This window comes from Chiloscyllium punctatum, chromosome 12 (genome assembly GCF_047496795.1).
Source record: "Chiloscyllium punctatum isolate Juve2018m chromosome 12, sChiPun1.3, whole genome shotgun sequence".
Taxonomy (NCBI): Eukaryota; Metazoa; Chordata; class Chondrichthyes; order Orectolobiformes; family Hemiscylliidae; genus Chiloscyllium; species Chiloscyllium punctatum.
In genome coordinates, this window is record NC_092750.1 from 19,812,923 (window position 1) to 19,833,200 (window position 20,278).

Sequence of the window (20,278 nt, forward strand, 5' to 3'; positions counted from 1 at the left end):
GGCTGGGAGTCTGAACAGTGCCATGGCAACTAAGCTTTACAGTTACGGGTGAGTCACAGAAGACTGCCCAATCATGAATAGCTGGCAGATCCCTCCACTGACACTTTTTCCATTACAAACATTTGCTGGAGAAGTATAGATTACCTTTACCAACAGCTAGGCAAGAGAGATCACCAGGTATAAAAGGCACAGAACACTACAGCTATTACAGTAATTGAGTTTATGCAGTTTTAGATCCAAGACCAGTTGTCAGGTTTGAATTTTTACCAGTGCTCAAACAAACTGCAACAAAAAATTTGGAATTTTTTTCTATTACTCTAATAAAATTATTGATTTGAACAAGCACTGGTTTAGTGATTCAGTTTAATTTCTCATGAATAGTATCTTCTTTCTAGCGAGATGACTGCACACTTTGTTAACCAAGTATATGACTGATCATCTACTAATTGACACTACCAGCCATGCAACTTGGGTTAATAGTTCACAATTTTGTTTTCTTGGAAGAAGCTACTTAACTAAGCATTTTACTCAAAGGTGGGATTAAAGTTTAGTTAGTGGTATTGTTGGGATATGACAAGCTATAATGCAGGTTTTGAGACTGATGAGCTAAAAAGTCGACTAAGTTTTCAGAGAAAACTGCATTATCCAGAGTAAATCACATTACACCTGTTAAATGAATACCCAAATTTAAGTAGTGGATAGGTTTCTGGAAACTATGTTAATTGTATCATTTCTTTCTTGACACTTGTTCATATCAGTGGTAATTAAATATTATTCAATGTAGAACTCAACCATACAGTCTCAAGTATATAAAGTAATTGAAAATGGTTACAAATAGTTTCAAAGTATTTAAATCAAGTAATAATCATACAGTTGTCAATTTTGGTATTGACTAATTGCTCTTCCCTAAAAAGTGCAGATGTGAAGTTCGCTGAAATAGAAACAGGCATAGAATGTAAGTTCTGCCACAATGTATAATCATTTATATCGAACAGTCTGTAATACTACATAACCCTAGACTCTGACTCTCTCATGATGCCAGCATCAAGAGGAGTATAATAAGTCAGATGTATGGGCAGGGAGTTGGGATGGCAATAAAAGCAGTCAATCAGCTGGAAATATCTTCCCCAAAGTTAATGAAGCAACACCATTTAGAAACAAACTTTTAATATGTAATTTCTAGTCCTTCAAAAAGTATAAACCAAATATAAATCCTATTGTTCAACTTGTAAGTACCAACTACTGGATTCTAATGTGGTTTCTGATACACTTGCTCAGTTCTGCACCAACCTCTGGAGAGAAGCCTGAACAGAATGTGAAATTTGTAAGACACTCCTCACCTGAATGGTATAGCTACCAGAGTTGAAAAGTATGGTGCTGGAAAAGCACAGCCGGGCAGGCAGCATCAGAGGACCAGGAGAATCGACGTTTTGGGCATAAGCTCTTCATTCCTGATGAAGGGCTTATGCCCAAAATATTGATTTGCCTGCTCCTCAGATGCTGCCTGATCAGCTGTGCTTTTCCAGCACCATACTCTTCGCCTCTGATCACTTTCTCCCTGGTATAGCTACCAGCCAGTTTGTGGAACTACTGAACCAGTGTAGTTCAGTTCAAATGAACAAACAGAATTTATACTCCGTGCTTATATTTTGAGAGAAATAGAGGAACCCCGATTATCTGGCTTTGGATTATCCAGCAAGATCACAAGGTCCCAACGCTTGGCTAAACTATGTTATCCAGAATTCGATTAACCGAATGAAATACTCCCTGCCTGTGTCCTTCAGATAATAGAGGTTCCTCTGTAGTCCATTGGGTCATCATTCATGTTATTCGCCTCTTCATGCAAACTTGGTCATTCAGGTCAAGCATGAATGGATCAGGATACGGATCAAAATGTCTCCAAAATTAGTGGAAAATTAAGTCATTAATTTGCTCCTTTTGACTTGATAAAGACAGTTCAGTCACTGGTCAATTGCTTCATCCTCTCTTATAAATGTGATTACTTGAGCTCATAAGGCATTCCATCAAAAAGTCAAATACATGTACTATGCCACACCCAAAATCATCATTGAAACAAGGTTATGTGGTTTGGAAGGTAGCATTTTAACCTTCAAACTTTGAAGCAAATACAGCAGTAATACAATTGTGTAACAGCATGAATGTGGCAAATCCATTTACCAAGTAGGTTTCCAGTCCATATCCTATTTATTTTCATTTATTACTGCCTCAAACAGTCAATTCCTGTGTAGATGCCAATATTAGTTTGTGTCACAAGAGCTGAAGACTTCCAGTAACCTGATTGACCAGATTCTCCTCACCCATGATTGCCAAGACTGTGCGTGATCCAGCAGCAATCTGAATGAGAAAATAAGGGGATTATCCATCACAGGCATAGACGTATACCAACATGTTAAAAACACATCTCTACCTACTACTTTTCTGCCATGTCAAAAACTAGGACTCCTGATCTTCACACTCTGGTATGTCAAAGTGACCATTATTCACGTGCACCAAGAAAATAAATATCAGCAAGTTTTCTACCTGTAAAAGGGTATCGCCTGAGCCTAACTCTGGACATCTGACATCCACACAAGTAAAAGTTGTGGGATAGCCAAGAGAAACTCTTGCTGAATTTCCCCTCCTAACCCAATTACATTTGTATCATATAAGCACCTGATATAAAAATAGTTTGACTACACTTTTATCAAAACCTACTTTCCATAAGGAGTCAGTTAAGTAGCACAAAAACAGACTCTATAGTCCAACTTGTCTACACTGACCAGATACACTAAACTACCCCTCCTATTCACGTACCCACCCAGATGCTTTATAAAAGGTTGTAACTGTAGCCGCCACCTCCACCAGCTCTTGCTGCTTGTTCCATACACACACCATCCTCTGCGTGAAAAAGCTGCCCCTCACGTCCCTTTTAAATCTTTCCCCTCTCACCTTAAACCAGGCCCTCTAGTTTGGACTCCCTACCGTGGGGAAAAAGACCTTGGCTAATCACTCTATCCATGCCCCTTATAAACCTCCCTAAGTTCCCCACTCAGCCTCCAGTGCTCCAGGGAAAAAAGCTCTGACAATTCAGTCTCTTCCTATAGCTCAAACCCTCCAATCTCAAAGATCTTTGTAAAACTTTTCTAAATCCTTCAAGTTTATCAACATCATTCCTATCCATTCTCCCAGTTTCTCTGTATCCATTCAATCAGGCAGAAGATACAGAAGCCTGAACACAAACTCCAGCAGTTTCAGGAACAGTTTCTTCCAAGACATTATTAGACTGGTGAATGGACTCTGTAGTCTCAAATAATGCTGATCTTGCTAACGTTTGATCTCATCAAGCGCATACCCTATACAATGTAACTTGAATGTCCCTAAGTATTTTTGATCTGTACATCCTTGCTTACTATAATCAGCCTATACTGCTCATAAACAAAGCTTTTCACTGTACTTCAGTACACATGACAATAAATAAATCAACCATTGTATGTGTTTCAATGTTGGCATCTTACACAGCAATGCCTGCTACATGTAATTTTCTTCGAACGAGGATCCTCATCATAATTGGCCAGGACCTCAGTCATGTCCAACCCATTTCTTGCACTTCTGCTCTCATCCCTTCCCCTTCTCTCTCTAGTACAATAAAGTTTTCTTTGTCTTAATTTTTTACCCCACCAGATTCTGCATTCAAAGTATCTATCCTCCACCATTTCTGCCACTTCTGAATACATCTTTTCTCCCTCCCCTCTCATCAGCATTCTGCAAGGTCCATTCCCTCTGTGATACCCTGGTCCACTCGTCAGTCCTCATGGCACCTTCCCATGCAGCCACAGAACATGTAACACTTGCTGTTTTGTCTCTCCCCTCCTCATTGTCTAAGATTGCAAACACACCTCGCTAAAGCAGTAGTGTACTTTCAACCTAGTCTACAGTGTTTTCTGCTCATAATGCAGTCTCCTCTAAATTGGCAAGACCACATGCACACTGGGTCAGTGTTTTGTGTAACGGTCCTACTGGTGTCCACAAGGATGACCCAGTCTTTCCAGTTGCTTGCTACTTCAATTCACCATCTTGCTCTCATGCTAACATTTCTGTCACAGGTCTGCAGTTTTCAGCAAACTTCAATGCAAGCATTTCTTTTTTCAGTGGGGCATTTCATAGCCTCCAGGATTCAACAATTTCAAAGCATGAACACTGTCTGCCATTTGATTCCCTCCCTCACCTCTGCCCAAGTGTCTTATTTGTAGGTGTTTGCTCTCAGCCAAGCTGAGTTATTTTTAACTATTCACACCTACACTAGCATTTAACATCTTTATCTTTCCTCTATGACTATTAGCATTCCCTTTGTCTTTTACTCTCAATACCCTAACCATCTGTTCAACTCACCCTTCCAACCTGTTTGACAACAGCACAAAAACCAAAATTGTCCAGTCCCATTCAGGTCTGTAGAAGAGTCGCATTCAGCATCAAAATATTCTTTGTTTCTCACTTTAAAGATGTTGCCAGATCTGCTGAGTTTCTTCAGCATTTCCAGTGTTTATTATATATAACCACTACCCCAGTTGAGATCAATTATCTCCATAAAAGACTTGTAATCAAATTTGGAATTCATTGTATTTTCAGTCTATTTATCAAAGTATTCAGTCTATTTCTCATAAGTTTATTAGTGCATAAAAGCAGTATGGCGCAATACTGCAATACTTAGTTACACTGAAGTAACTGTTATCAGCTCAGGCACTCCTACAGTTAATCTCCAATATCTCTGAATTTTAAATGAACAAGGCAGTTACCCCCACCTAACTGGTTCAGTGAAGACCCTTGGATGCTGTATGTTTAGATTGGACCTAGGCTCTGATACACTTCTTGCTAAGTTACAGCCAGCAATTCATTTTCCAAGCCCGTAAATGGGTGACATGGAAATATACTAACATGGAACCAGCCACTTTATGAAATAGAACTGACAGAGTAGCATGTCACAAAACATCTGGATCCAAAATTTAATCACTTTGGCTCTAAGCTGTGAGAAAGTTAAGTTTATTATTCTCTGGGGAAAAAAAAACAAAATTATTTACCTGGGTTTTTCCAGCATCCTGTACAAGAAAGTTTGGCAGCTTCAGTTGACAAGCCTGTGCTTGAAGGTCTAAGATGTGTTCAGTGCTGTGCCCCTTCAATACTATCTTCTTACCTCTGGGGGAAAAAAAAACAGGATAATTAGCAAATTATACAAGGAGCTAAAAGAAAAATTCATTTGGAAGGGGAGAAACAATTACTGTTGTCCAGATACAACAATTGTCACTGAAACAGTTTTGCTTCTCTTTTTATCAGTGGGAGAAAATACGACAAAATGAATAGTACAACACCTCATCTGCTGTCATGTCACCTTGTTAATTGTATACACTGAGCGTGCAGAAAAATAAAATTCATATTCTGGTTTCTATAGAATAAACAACAGGAGAGAGTAAAGAACCACTCAAGCAGAGAATAATCAAGGCTATGCAGTGTTGCACTATGTTCACCTTAAATGAGTCCAACAGATGTGTGAAGTCAATTTTTCTTGAGTTTAGATCCAAAGACTTTCTCAAAATGTGAAGATTCTGTATTATTCTATCAGCCAAATACAGCATTTAGTTCAACAATAATGGGAATAGAACTCCTCTTTCAAATATAGAACAGAATTATATAATTTCTCTATGACTTAACCCACTGAAAATTCAGAGAATGTAACTTCACATGTATAAGTTTTGGTAATGCAATTTATTAGGTCTCTAATTATGGAGAAAAGGAGTTATCTTGCTTTTCCAATGATCTCATGTCTTGTAAGCATCATTCACATTGCTAGAATGCTTCAGTACATTGGTTTATGTGGTAGATGCTGTGATAGCAACATTTGTAGTATTAGTGAATTAAATTTCTTTCCTTGCAAGCGAAGAAAAGAGCATCCCTTAATCCCACATCAATAACATCCTGTTGGTTTGTGACAGTTAACAGGTTGCTGAAATATAGCTGTGCTTGAAATAACATTGGGAAGGGGAATGCTACTGCTTCTCTGTCCAGGCTGGCAAATAACAGAAGCCGTAATACTACAGAGCATACTGCAAGGTTGTTAGTTAATTATTCCCAGAAATTAATCATAAGATGCTGTTAAATTCAGTCAACATTTCACAAAAGGGCACAGAAACAAGTGTGTGCTATAAATGTGTTCAACAACATTTTGTACATGGAAGCATAGCGATTTGATTGAGTTGTTCAGTCAGGTTCTCAACAACAATTGAGATTGAGCATGCCATTTGCTCTGCCTTTGCTAGTGCTGGACTACAAAATGTGGTTTCCATTATTTCAAAGCGCCCTCTAGTGACAAATGAGGAAGAATGTTAGTACTGGTGGGGCTCTCCATGTAGATTTAATGTAACCTAGGCAACATCAATTAATAACACTTCTTTGTGCACATATTAATTTTACAAAACATTCGTTGTATCCAGATTCATATTCTCCAGAAACTTGATATCACAGCTCTACTAAAGCATCTTAAAAAATCCTTTTCTTCCAATGTTGGACACAATGAGGATTTTTCTCACACAGACCCAAATAATCTATAATAGACAAGCCCATACTTGATGCCATTATTACTCACCCATCATTGTCCCATGTTGTCAACATCTGTCGCAAGTTGCCTGACTCCTCCAACATCACCTGATATAGACCCACAGCAGCATGGGCCACCTGTGCTGCAACCTGCAGAATTGTACACCCCTTGAGTAAACTGCTTCAATGAGACTCACTGGCCAAGACTAAAAACAAACTTTGAATTCTAACCAATTAGCTTTCAAGTAGTTTTTAATGACTTTCCACTCCTACTGTCACCAATAATTTTGAAGCTCTGATTTGTGACACCAATTGTTCTTTTAAAATCATTCTTAGAATGTGCATGTCACTTCCAGACCGGCATTTACTGCCAGTTCCTTTACTGCCCTTAAATATATGTTTGCAAGTGCTCGCGTAATGGTATTCACCGAGGAGTTTCAGGCTTTGTAACCCAGCAATATTGAAGGAACAACAATAGATATCTAAGTTATTTATGCATGAGCCTACATAGTATTAAGAGACCACTGGTAAAACATGCAGCCAAGTCCGATCTCCCCTTCACCTGATGTCAACCATAACACAATGACTTGGACAGTCATTGGACAGCAATCAGGAAAAGGAACCCTTACCAATTGCTAAGGTGTACTATATCCCACCAGACAATTGTGGAACTACCATCACCACAAGCATATCATGGATGAGTTGGACTGAAGAGTCTGTTTTTGTGCTGTTTGACTTTATGACTTTAAGTTTTGTGGTTATGAAGGGATGGGCATGAAGTGCAACCTTGGCAATATCAATAGAATGAATAAAAATTAAGCTAACTGCTAGCTAACCTCATAACCGATGTTTGTGATCTTTATCACTTATCAGCAGAACCAACAGCCTAAGTCAGAGGAGTTTTAACATTATAAAGCCTGATCAATTAAACTCTACCTTAAATTGTTACTTGTAAATTGTGTAAAACTTATTTGCTCATGTAGTTGTATTCCTTATCTCAGCAATGCAATCATAAAATGCATTTTGGTCAAGAAAGTCCCCAAACATTATTGTCTTGAGTAGGCTAATATACAAAGACTTATAATTTATCTTTTAACACAAAGCCAACAGTGTCACTCCATACATGGGAGTTACTCCATTCACCAAACAGTCACTATTACTGCATCTAAACAACTACAGTATGAAGAGAGGTGCATCGTGCCTTATTTAAGTCCAGAATTTAAAATTTAAATTCCATCCAATGATTTTCAAATCTTCAGAGGTGCAATAACTGAACAATTTAGAGTTTTAGTTATGATTTCCCATCAAATCCTTGGCAATTTATCAAAAATATGCAAGCTACACATTTCCCAAACTTTCAAGTTGGGGGGAAAGAAATCAGCGTTCTGTCAAAAAGATCATAAAATGATTTAAAACGGAGACTTCTGAAGCCAGCTTTAACAATTTAAATCACAATTATATTCATCCTTTAGGAGTTTAGAATTTTTAATGATAGAATTTAATGTGTATAAACTAAAGCAATATTTTATTAAATGGGTGGCTCACATACATTCACTTTTAATGTAGAAATAGTGCCAGATATGTGGTACACACAGGTGCAGCACTGCTGTACATTCCAGTTACATCCTTTTGTTCCATTTTAACTAAAACATGCAATGACATAAAAGTCCAGAAAGATTAAGCAAAATATTTTGAAGGTGGGGGCCCCAGAAAGGAAGTTGGTCATGTACATTCCTGCATGTCTACAATTTATGATTAAGGGTCTGAACCAACCCATTAATGTATCATCTCTTCTCAGTGATCTGTATTTTAGCATTGTGTTTCTTTTCTTTGCATCATCGATAGTGTCCAGTGGGTGAAGAAAATGAAATGGGAGAGACCAGAGAGGGAAAAAAAAATCATTTGAGACTGGCCTTCAGCTTTATGAAAGAGTTGCTTCATCTTTCATTAGAAAAAAAAAGCAACAATTACTTTCATACTCACATGGAGGTCTGGGATGAAACACATGAGTATCATGTTTACAAATCTCATACAGGAGTAAAAAGGTGTTAAATTAATCTTGTAATTTGATTCTAATAAAATTAATTCTTAAAAATCTATTTCAAACAGAGTGAAATGCTGCTAACCTCACATGGCTATTGTTTTAGCTCTGAATGAATAAGGAGATACAGATAATTTCATTTGCAGTCAGATCCCTATTCATGAGACAATGTGTGTGCCAAGTACAATGGATTAAGCACCACATCTGTCACGGTGACTTCCAGAATCTAATGAGCAGAATCTAATGCTCATCCCCAATATGGTCTCTCAAAGACACATTTAAATTTACATTGAAATGTTTAATATTTATATCTTCAAGTTTTTCAATTAAAATAAACCCTTGATTAATTTTTTGTAATGTAGTTCATGCTTTTCTTTTGGGATGAGACTATAAAGAACTTCATACCTTTCCAATTCCCATGCTCAATTCCATGTTCACAACAAACACCATCTTGTATACATCACTCTCAGATCCACCAACCTCATATCCAGAAAACATCTGGAAGAAAAATGGAATTGCTATTACCATGCAGTAGTGTGAATTTGGTTATTGCAGTTTGTTGACAATTTTAACAAGAAAGAATATTTGGTTTAAATTATAACTATGTTGCTAATATAAAGTTGAATTGAGAGGTTTAATGGTTAATTGGCAATCATACCGCAACTCTCAGAGCACTCTTGAAGTGCAGTGGTTGTGTCCCTAACTCTGGGCCAGAAGGCCATGGTTCAAGTTCCACTTACTCCAGTTCCAACTGATTGAAAAATAAATCCACTTTAATGGTTTATAACCCAGCTTATTGCACTAAAGTCTGTTTTTCTGATAACACATGTGGACACGGAGTAGAGACAGAATTAGGAAACACAAGATTCACTTTTGGGAGAGACTAACATCACTGAACCTCATCGATTAGCTTTAACTCGGATCCAATTTTGTAAGGGCAAGTCAGGCTCACATCCCTCTAAACCCTATTTATTCATACACCCATTCAGATGCCTTTTAAATGATGAAATCAGACCAACCTCCACCACTTCTTCTGGCAGATCTTTACATATACTTACCACCCTCTGCCTTTTAGGTTCCTTTTCTATCTTTCCCCTCTCATCTTAAACCTATGCCCTCTAGTTTTAGACTCTCCTACCCCAATGAAAAATCCTTGTGTGTTTACCCTATCCATGCCCCTCATGATTTTATAAACCTCTGTAAGGTAAGATTACCCCTCAGCCTCCAACACTCCAGGGAAAATAGCCCCAGCCTATTCAACCTCTCCCTATAGTTCAAACCCTCCAACCATGATAACATCCTTGTAAATCTTTTCTTTCCATGCCATATATCTCTCTGACTCAGACATTCTTCTGTCGTAATAGGCTCTATTGTATTTTGCAATTGGGGTGTGACAGGAAGCAGGAATGAAATGGAGATCAAGACTGCAAACTGAAAATCAGAATTTCAAACTTCAACAATCTGTGGAAAGTCACTAGGAAGGGGAGTGGGGAGGAAGTGAATTTTTTAAAGTTAAAATTCATAGCAAACTCCAAAGATAAGTCCCAGAAGGCTGTAGCAACCATGAAACAAAGTCCAAGTCACACGTTACTGGAGGAAGGACATAGGTAAACAGGTCTCAGTCTGTGGAATATAATACAAGCTGCTACAGAACAATCTCAAGATCCCACATTTACACAAGCAAAATGGCTGTTTTCAAAACCTCCTGCTGTTTAGAATGCTTTGCTAATATCAAACGAGAACATTCAATATAGAACGCTAACAAATAATATAAAAACATGCTGGATTGAAAAGGCATTTTTTTTTTAAAAAACACATTTATAGCTTTAATTTGTTGCTGTACAGACTGATCTCTGGTGACTGCATTTTGTGAAAAACATCTTCAGTACGGTCCTTACTTCAAGTTCACTGAAGTAAAACAGAGCAGCAGAATCACTGGACTGATTCCCAGTTTTAATCAGAGCCTGTGAACAAGAGGAAGAAGGACAAATTAGCTACGAAGGAATGAAGAGAAATTTCAGTATGGCAGATACAATGAGCGCACTAACAGTTCCAAGATGGGGTGGAGGTTGTGCAAAGAATCTCTTAAATCAATAGTAAATGTAAAATGCTGTGAAAAATACTAGAAACTCTGTCTGTGAGAAACTTCCTCTAAAACTGTCAAAGCAATTCAGCAAGACACGAAACAAAGGCAGACAACTTCATCCCAGGAGGGGAAAAAACATTTTTATTGAAATAAAGAACTGTCATTTATATTGCACATTATTGCATTGTTAGGGAAACTCAAAGAGCTTCACAGCCAATGAAAGTTTTTTTTTAAAAAAAGGTGAAATCAATATTAGCAATAGGACAGTGCAATTACACAGTTCCAGAATGAAACAAATGACCAATTATTCTGCAGTGTTGGTCAAGGAAGGAAGCTTGGCCAGAAGTGGGAGAAACCTTTGTGTAAGCCTTTGAATAAAGCCACGTGATTTTTCCAGATCATGTTTCACATGTGAGATGATTTAACTTCCTGAGTCCTGCACTGGAATGCTAGTCTAGATGCTGTGCTTAATCAAGATATGCAATTCAAGCCAAAAAAGTCTAACTCAAAAGACAAAATTGCAAAATGGAACCAAGCTAAAACTTGCAAATTGTCTTCTACATACAAGACTCAAGAAAACAAATCATCACTTTCAACTAATGTACCTGAAAAATGCTAACCTAACATCATTATTCTGCTCCTCCAGTCAACAATGGTTTCCTCACAATTCTTCTGCTTCATCTTTCCCTAGCCACCATCTCCTCCGAAATGAAATGTCACAGATGCTGTTGGTACAATGTTTTGATTGGTTAGCCCTAATAAAAGTCGAGGTAATAATAACATCAGCATTTTCAGTCACCCCAGAGTATAATCTCACTCTTGCTTTTCGTCAACCATCCCAGGTGAGTACAGAAGAAAACTCATTTAACCGCAGGACACAACATCCAGATCACTCAGTACAAAACCTTACTGATCACATTAAAATACAAACTGACAGTTACTTCAGCTACCAACAACCATGCTGTGAAATGCTTTCACCATAAGCTCCAAAAGAAAAAAAAACAGGGAAACTTTCAAAACAAGGTCAACCCAAAATACAAAGTTAAAAATCACACAACACCATGTTATCGTCAAATAGGATTAATTGGAAGCATTAGCTTTCAGAGCGCTGCTCCTTCATCAGGTGGTTGTGTGCTAGTGCTTCCAAATAAACCTGTTGGACTATTACCTGGTGTTATGTGATTTTTTCCTTTTGTATACCCCAGTCCAACAGCGGCACCTCCAAATCATGTCAATCCAAAATAAGTTATTGTACAAGCTCAAAATTGCAAATGAAAGAAGACAAAGGGTATGATGAACATTTGACATCAGGACATTGAATGAGAAAGCAGGCAATAATGAACTTGTACACAAAATTAGTTAGGATCCAATGAAAGGACAGAAATATTATGGACACCCCAAACAGGGTAGATATTAGAACCCTGACAGAAAGAGTAAAAGGTTTACTAAAATGAAAGGTGAAGATGGAAAGCTTTAAAAACAGCAACTTGTATTTCTATGACACATGATATCTAATCTTCCTCTAACATTGCCCCTATTTCATTTGCTTTTTTTCCTATAGTACAACACTCACTTTATCACCTCCTGACAGTGTCAGACCTGAGTTTCTCCAGCACTTGTTATATATTTCTTTAGTGTTTTTAATGTAATAAAACATGCCCAGGCACCACACACCAACTTCATAAAGCAAAATTTGACACAGAATCAAATCATAGGTGATTTCAATATGCAGGTGGACTGAGAAAAATCAGACAGGTAGCAGATCTCAAGAAAAGGATTTTGTGGAATGTCCACAAGATCTTATTTAGAGTAGCTCGTGGTAGAGCCCACTTGGGAATAGACAGTTCTGGATGTGGTGATGTGTAATGAGGCAGACTTGATTAGGCAGCTTAAAGTGAAGGAACCACTAGGGGACAGTAAACATAAAATGATGAAATTCACCCTGCCGTTTGAAAGAGCAAAGCTGGAATTAGATGTAACTTATCACAATTGAGTGAAGGTAACTACATAGACACAAGCTGGCCAGAGTTGAGTGCAAGGGGAGCCTAGCAGGGAAGTCAGTGGAGCAGCAATTGCAGGGTTTCTGTGGGTAATTCTGGGGGGGCTCAGCAGAAATTCATTCCAAGGAAGAACAAACAAATTTAGGGGAAGATGAGTCAACCATGGCTGATAACGGAAGTCAGAAACAGCAATAAAAGCAAAAGAAAAAGCACATAACGTGGTGAAGATTACCAGAAATCTAGAGGTTTGGGAAATATTTAAGAACGAACAGAGAATAACTAAAAACAAAAGCAATAAGAGGGGGAGAAGATAAAATAGGAGAATTGCCTAGCTAATAATGTAAAAGGAGATGACAGGAGTTTTTTTTAAGATATCTAAAAGGTAAGGGAAAGAGGCAAGAATGGACATGAGATGACTGGAAAATGAAGCTGGAGAAGTAGTGATGGGGAACAAAGAAATGATGGAGGAACTGAATTTTGTTTTAGTTTTCACAGTGGAAAACACCAGCAGAATACCAGAACTTCAAGAGAGTCAGGGTCAGAGGTGAATGTAGTGGCCATCATTAAAGAGAAGGTGCTAGGGAAGCTGAAATGTCTGGAGGTGGATAAATCACCCATACCAGATAGACCACACTCCAGAATTCTGAAGGAAGTAACTGAGGAGATTGGAGAAGCATTGATGATGATATTTCAGGAAACACTGGAGACCAGGAGGGTCTCCTAGAACTGGAAAATGGCTAACATAACACCACTGTTAAGGAAGGGAGGAAGGCAGAAGATAGGAAAGTACCAGCCAGTTAGCCTGACTTCATCATTTATAAGATTTTAGATTCTATTTTTAAGGATGAGATCGCGGAGTACTTGGAAGTGCACAGTAAAATAGTTAAAAATCACATAACACCAGGTTACAGTCCAACAGGTTTAACTGGAAGCATGAGCTTTTGAAGTGCTGCTCCTTCATCAGGTGGCACTCCGAAAGCTAGTGCTTCCAATTAAACCTGTTTGACTGTAACCTGGTGTTGTGTGATTTTTAAACTTTGTACACCCCAGTCCAACACCGGCATCTCCAAATCATAGTAAAATTGGACTAAGTCAACATGGCTTCTTCAAGGGAGGTCATGCCTGACAAATCTGCTAGAATTCTTTGCAGTAACAAACAAGTTAGACAAAGGAGAGTTATTGGACATAATCTATTTGGATTTCCAGAAGGCCTCCGATAAGGTGCCACACAGGAGGCTGCTAAATCGGACAAGTGTCCACGTTGTTAGGAGCAAGGTACTGGCATGAATGGAACATTGGCTCACTGGAAGAAGACAGAGAGTAGGGTTAAAGAGATCTTTTTCAGGGTTGCAGCTACTGACTAGTGGAGTTCCACAGAGGTCCATGTTAGGACGACAGTTTTTCATGTTATACATAACATTCCGAATAAAGGAATTGAGAGCATTGTTGCTAAATTTGCAGATGAAACAAAGATAGGTGGAGGGACAGCAGTATTGAGGAGGTGGGGGGGCTGTAGAAGGACTTGGACAGGCTAGCAGAGTGGGCAAAGAAGTGGTAAATGGAATAGAAGTATGAGGTTATGCTCTTTGGTAGGAAGAAATAGAAATATAGTCTATTTTATAAACAGGGAAATGTTTCAGAATTCTGAAGGACAAAGGGACTTGGGGTTCCTAGTTCAGGATTCTCTTAAAGTTAGCACACAGGATCAGTTAGCAGTTAAGCAGGCAAATGCAATTTTAGCATTCTTTTCAAAAGGACTAGAATACAAGAGCAGAGATATGCTTCTGCGACAGAATAAGGCTCTGATCAGACTGTATTTGTAACATTGTGAGTAGTTTTAGGCTCTGCAGCCAAGGACGAATGTGTTGGCTTTGGAGGGGATCCGGAGATTTACAAGAGTGATCCTGGAGGTGAAGGGCTTGTCATATGAAGAGTGGTTGAGGACTCTGGGTATGTACTTGATCGAATTTAAAAGGATGAGGGGGGCATTGAAACTTACAGAATACCGAGAGAACTGAATAGAGTGGACATAAGAAAGATGTTTCCATTAGTAGGAGCCTGGGACCTGAGGGTACAGCCTCCGAGTGAAGGAATTAGTTTTTTGAACTAAGATGAGGGGAGATTTTTTCAGTCAGAGCATTAATCTGTGGAATTTATTGCCAGAGAGGGGTGTAAAAGTCAAGTCATTGAGTGTATTTAAGACAGAGATAGTTAGGTTCTTGATCGGTAAATAGATCAAGGGTTACAGGGAGAAGGCAGGATAATGGGGTTAAGAAACATATCAGCCATGATTGAGTAGTACAGCAGACCTGGTGCGTTGAATGGCTTAATTCTGCTGTTGTATTGTATGGTCTTATGGAGACTATTGAGAAGATGAACACAAGCTTGATGACAAAAATGTCATTAGAATATCTAAGAGGAGTATACAATTTTTTTTAAGATAAATAGTACAAGATATTTTATATCGTTTGGTAAATCAGGAATAAGGAGCATTGACTCAGGGTTATCACGATATTAACTAAAGCAGTCCATGTACAAATGTAGCAAGACAGAATTCCGTGAGTGGTGAGCCTGTAGAATTCTCTGCAACAGAAAGTGGTTGAGAAGGAGTTAAACGTAGTTCTCAGGGCTAAAGGAATCTAAGGGTATGGGGAGAAAGGAGAACAGGGTACAAATCTGGCTGATCTTTACTGAGTGGAGGAGCAAGCTCAAAGAGCCTATTGCAGCTCTTCTACGCTCCATGTAGAGTTTAGACAATATCCTGGATTGGGCTGACAAGTGGCATTCATGCCACTTCAGGCAATAACTAACTCAACAAGAGAGAATCTAACCATCACGTCTTAATATTCAATGGCATTACAGCACAGTGGCACAGTGGTTAGCACTGCTGCCTCACAGCGCCAGAGACCTGGGTTCATTTCCCGCCTCAGGCGACTGACTGTGTGGAGTTTGCACGTTCTCCCCGTGTCTGCGTGGGTTTCCTCCGGGTGCTCCGGTTTCCTCCCACAGTCCAAAGATGTGCAGGTCAGGTGAATTGGCCATGCTAAATTGCCCGTAGTGTTAGGTAAGGGGTATGGGTGGGTTGCGCTTCGGCGGGGCGGTGTGGACTTGTTGGGCCGAAGGGCCTGTTTCCACACTGTAAGTAATCTAATCTAATCTAATCTAATCTAATTACCACTGCTATTTCTCCCACTATCAACATCCTAGGGGTGGTTTACCAAGGACCATAAACTGAACTGGACCAGATATAGCAATACTGTAGCTACAAAAGGTCAGAAGTTAGGCATCTTGCAACAAATTACTCACCACCTGACTTCCAAAAGCTTGTCCACCGTCTACAAAGCTCAGTTCAGGAATGTGATGGAATAGTCCCCCAGACGCCTAGATAGATGTGGCTCCAACAACACTTAAAATGGTTGATACCATCCAGTACAAAGCAATCAGCTTGACAGGCACCACATCCACAAACATTCATTCCCTTCACTGCCACTCAGTAACAGCAGTGTGCACCACCTACAAGATGCACTGCAGAAATTCACCAAGGCTCCTTAGACAACACTTTCCAAACTCATGACCATTATCATCTTGACATACAAGGATAGCAGATACACAGGAATATCACCACCTACAAGTTCCCCTCCATACCACTCATCATTCTGGCTTGGAAATATACAGCTGTTCCTTCAGTACCATTGGATCAGAATCCTGGAACTGACTACCTAACAGTAGATCTATCTACAGCAAACATGTGCTGTGAATCAAGAAGTTGACCACCACCTTCTCAAGGGCATCTAGGGATGGACAATAAATGCTTGTCCAGTCAGTGATGTCACAGTCACAGAGAAGTACAACATGGAAACAGACCCTTTGGGCCATCTCATCTATACCGACCAGATATCCTAACCTAATCTAGTCCAATTTACCAGCACTTTGCCAATATCCCTCTAAACCCTTCCTATTCATATACCCATCCAGATGCCTTTTAAAATGTAGTAATTGTACCAGCCTCCACCACTTCATCTGGCAGCTCACTTCATACATACTCCATCCTCCATGTGAAAAAGTTGCCCCTTAGGTCCCTTTTAAATGTTTCTTCTCTTACCCTAAACCTATGACCTCTAGTTCCCCCAATCCAGGGAAAAGACTTTTGTCTATTTACCCTATCCATGCTCCTCAATTTTATAAACCTCTTTCAGGTCACCCTCCGCCTCCGATGCTTCAGGGAAAACAACCCCACCCAATTCAACCTCTCCCTATAGCTCAAATCCTCCAACCCTGGCAACATCCTTGTAAATAGTTTCTGAATCCTCTCAAGTTTCCCAACATCATTCTAATAGGAAAGAGACCAGAATTGCTTGCAATATTCCAAAAGTGGCCCAACCAATGTCCTGCCGAGTCACACCATGACCTCCCAACTCGTATACTCAATGCTCTGTCCAATAAAGAAAAAGCATACCAAATGCCGCCTTCACTATCCTATCAACCTGCGACTCCACCTTCAAGGAGCTATGAACCTACACTCTAAGGTCTCTTAGTTCAGTAACGCACCCCAGGACCTTCCCATTAAGTGTACAAATCCTGCCCTGATTTGCCTTTCCAAAATGCAGTACCTCACATTTATCTAAATTAAACTCCATCTGCTACTCCTCAGCCCATTGGCCCATCTGATCAAGATCCCGCTGTACTCTGAGATAACTTCACTGTCCACTACACTTCCAATTTTGGTGTCATCTGTAAACTTACTAACTATACCTCCTATATTCACATCCTGTCCACTTCTCAGAATGCTTACAAACAATTTAAGATCGTTGTTAAGATTTTGGCATAATGCATTGCACAAGCAATTCTGAAGCACTGTTTAAAAGAAAACTGAATTATTACTTTTAAAGAAAGGTTGTAGCAGGATGACTAAAAGGAAAAGGGTAAGTTAAAAAGCCAAACCGAACAGCAAGCAGCAGCCCATGCAGAATAAGGTGAGTAGCCTTTTCTTGTGCTATAATTCCATAACTCAATTCACCCACCTCCTTGGCTTTATCTTCAGAGATGCCCAGCTCCATCAGTTGCTGCAAAAACACTGGATTAACTTCTATTTCTGCCATCTTTCACTTAAGCGGATGAAAAATAAACCATGTGAAATGCACTGCATACACAAGACTGAATAATTTTCTTCTAAGTTCAGGTTCCTGCTGGTCCCTTACTTATACTGCAATACAGCAGATGTAAAGTAGCAGTTCATCTCTGAAGAAATGAAAACACAGACAGAGAAAAAGAGAGAGAGACTAAGGGAACACAGTGTTGGAGACCAACAGATTTAAAAAGTGGCAGAGTGTAAATGGGCAGCAGAAAGGGTTCACACACTAACAGTCAAGAAACATGGACAAACAAAGAGAAGTGAACTTGAGGTAATATAGTGCTAGAAATTAACAAAGAAACACAGCAGAGAGGAATCAAAGAAAGAGTTGAATGTAAGCAGTGAAAACATTTTTTTTTAAATCATGCAGAGACATCGCAGGCAGCCAGTAAGTGACAGGCTGCTCAGAATCTGGAGGCGAGGATGCATAGCTAAAGCAGTTTGTGGAAAGAGTGGAGATAGCACTGGGGAAGCAACGTTTTAAAAAACGTAAACAGTTTATCAAGGCACGATGGCTCAGTAGTTAGCACTGCTGCCTCACAGCACCAGGGTCCCAGGTTCGATTTCAGCCTCTGGCAACTGTCTGTGTGGAGTTTGCACATTCTCCCAGTGTCTGCGTGGGTTTCCTCTGGGAGCTCTGGTTTCCTCCCACAGTCCAAAGATGTGCAGGTCAGGTGAATTGGCTGTGCTAAATTGTCCATAGTGTTAGGTGTATTAGTCAAAGGGAAATGGGTCTGGGTGTGCTACTCTTCGGAGGGTCGTTGCGGACTTGTTGGGCCGAAGGGACTGTTTCCATACTGTAGAGAATCTAATCAAGGGAGGCTGACTGGTGAGATTTATAAAAATTTTACAAGCTGTTCATAGTAGCTATAATCTCCAGATGTATGCATGCAGCACATGCAGTTAAGTATAGAAATTAGAGAACAGAGGATTGAATGTCTCGCTGGAGAGATAGTGCAGGAGGCTTTTGACTCCTGGGAGTGGAAATGGTTGTAATGGGGATGGAACCTAAATTGTCCTTGAAGACAGTTTGCCTGTGTTATTGGGACAGACTAACTTGACAGAGGGCAGAAACCAGGAGGTAATATTAAAGAAAATTAAGATGTATATAGTACTGGAAGAAGGTAGCACTAAAATCAGTTATACTAAGATATTAGATGGAACAAAGAGGGATTGTAAGCAAGTCTTTAAAGATACAAAAGAGAAAATGCTGGAAAATCTCAGCAGGTTTGGCAGCATCTGTAAGGAGAGAAAAGAGCTGACGTTTTGAGTCTAACTGACCCTTTGTCAAAGCTTTAAAGATACAGTCTGGGTACAATCAAGGTACATCCCCATGAAGGGGAAAGGTAAAACAAACAATGGCAAAACTTCTTAAATGACAGGAAAAAGGGATACATGACAAACATTAGGTTAAAACATAGGTGACAGCCAGGTTAATTACAAACAGTTCAGAGTAGATACAAAAAAAATTATGTGCAGCAAAGAAATCATGAAAATAGAAAATGTTTCTATTGACTTATAAAATGAGTAAGAGTCAATTAGGGATCTAAAAGAGGATTTACACATTTAAGTAGAGGACATGGCTAAGGTATTAAATAAAAACTTTAAATCTGTCTTTACGAAAGAAGATGCCACCAAAGTCTTAGTGAAAGAAGAGGTAGTTGAGAGATAGGTTTAAACATTAATATAGACGGGTATTAAGACCGGCTTGCTGTATTCAACTGATATGCCACCAAGACCACTTCAGACGCAAAGGATTATGAGGAAAATATCAGAAAATAAAACAGCTAAAGCGTCTGATCTTAGCTGCTGAGTGAGGTGACAGATGTATCTGTATTTTTGGAATACAAAATAAGTAGATTTTGCTTTGATGGAAAAAAAATTGAGTGGGGGAAGAAGGGAGTGAGTGGAGGGCGTGAGAGAGAGAGAGAGGAGGGTGCGGCTTTACTCTCAATGGACACATCCATTTACAGCAACGGATCGATTCTCAATTAACCATCAATACCTCAGATCCCGAGCATCGATCACAAAACAATAAACACCCGCCCCGACTAGAACTCTCCGATCAATAATCCACGAGCGCCGCACCGAAAAGAAACCCCCGCTTTCCTGCCCAACACTCAAATCCGTCCGGCGGGAGAACCATCAGCTCGGATCATGCTTCCTCCCCACTCCCACTCCCACTGCCAGCTGGCCCTGTGTGATGAATTAAATAAATAAATACTGATATTGTCACTCGTTCACATAATCAATATTGTGATAACTTTGAATCATTTTTTAGAAACCTGCTCGGTAAATTTTTAAACTTTTTTTTAAAAATAAGACCAGAATTAATTCCTGATAAAGTAGATTAGATATTTACTGATAACTTCCAAGTTGGGGGCAGCCACAAAATAATGTTTTGCTCCTGTAAAGTACAGAGATTGCAAAAATAA

General features: G+C 39.3%; 1 protein-coding gene across 1 annotated transcript; it reads right to left on the minus strand.

Annotated features, from left to right (window-relative positions):
- Positions 1-1,150: 1,150 nt before the first annotated feature.
- Positions 1,151-19,981, minus strand: LOC140483653 (probable peptidyl-tRNA hydrolase 2). The gene is made up of 7 exons (XM_072581994.1): positions 19,849-19,981; positions 17,734-17,817; positions 10,525-10,590; positions 9,032-9,124; positions 6,635-6,735; positions 5,076-5,190; positions 1,151-2,355 (listed from the first exon to the last, which is right to left on the minus strand). Exons 2-7 carry the CDS (start codon positions 17,809-17,811, stop codon positions 2,269-2,271), a joined length of 540 nt encoding a protein of 179 aa, XP_072438095.1. The 5' UTR covers positions 17,812-17,817; positions 19,849-19,981; the 3' UTR covers positions 1,151-2,268.
- Positions 19,982-20,278: the final 297 nt, after the last annotated feature.

Bases quoted from the DNA above. Each gene is read 5' to 3' on its own strand.
- LOC140483653 (XM_072581994.1), bottom strand. From the start codon at position 17,811: ATGGCAGAAATAGAAGTTAATCCAGTGTTTTTGCAGCAACTGATGGAG. The intron at 10,591-17,733 runs GTGGGTGAATTG...TCTTGTTCACAG, and splicing joins CTGAAGATAAAGCCAAGGAG to GCTCTGATTAAAACTGGGAA. The intron at 6,736-9,031 runs GTATGAAGTTCT...ACAATTCTGCAG, and splicing joins TGAGCATGGGAATTGGAAAG to GTTGCAGCACAGGTGGCCCA.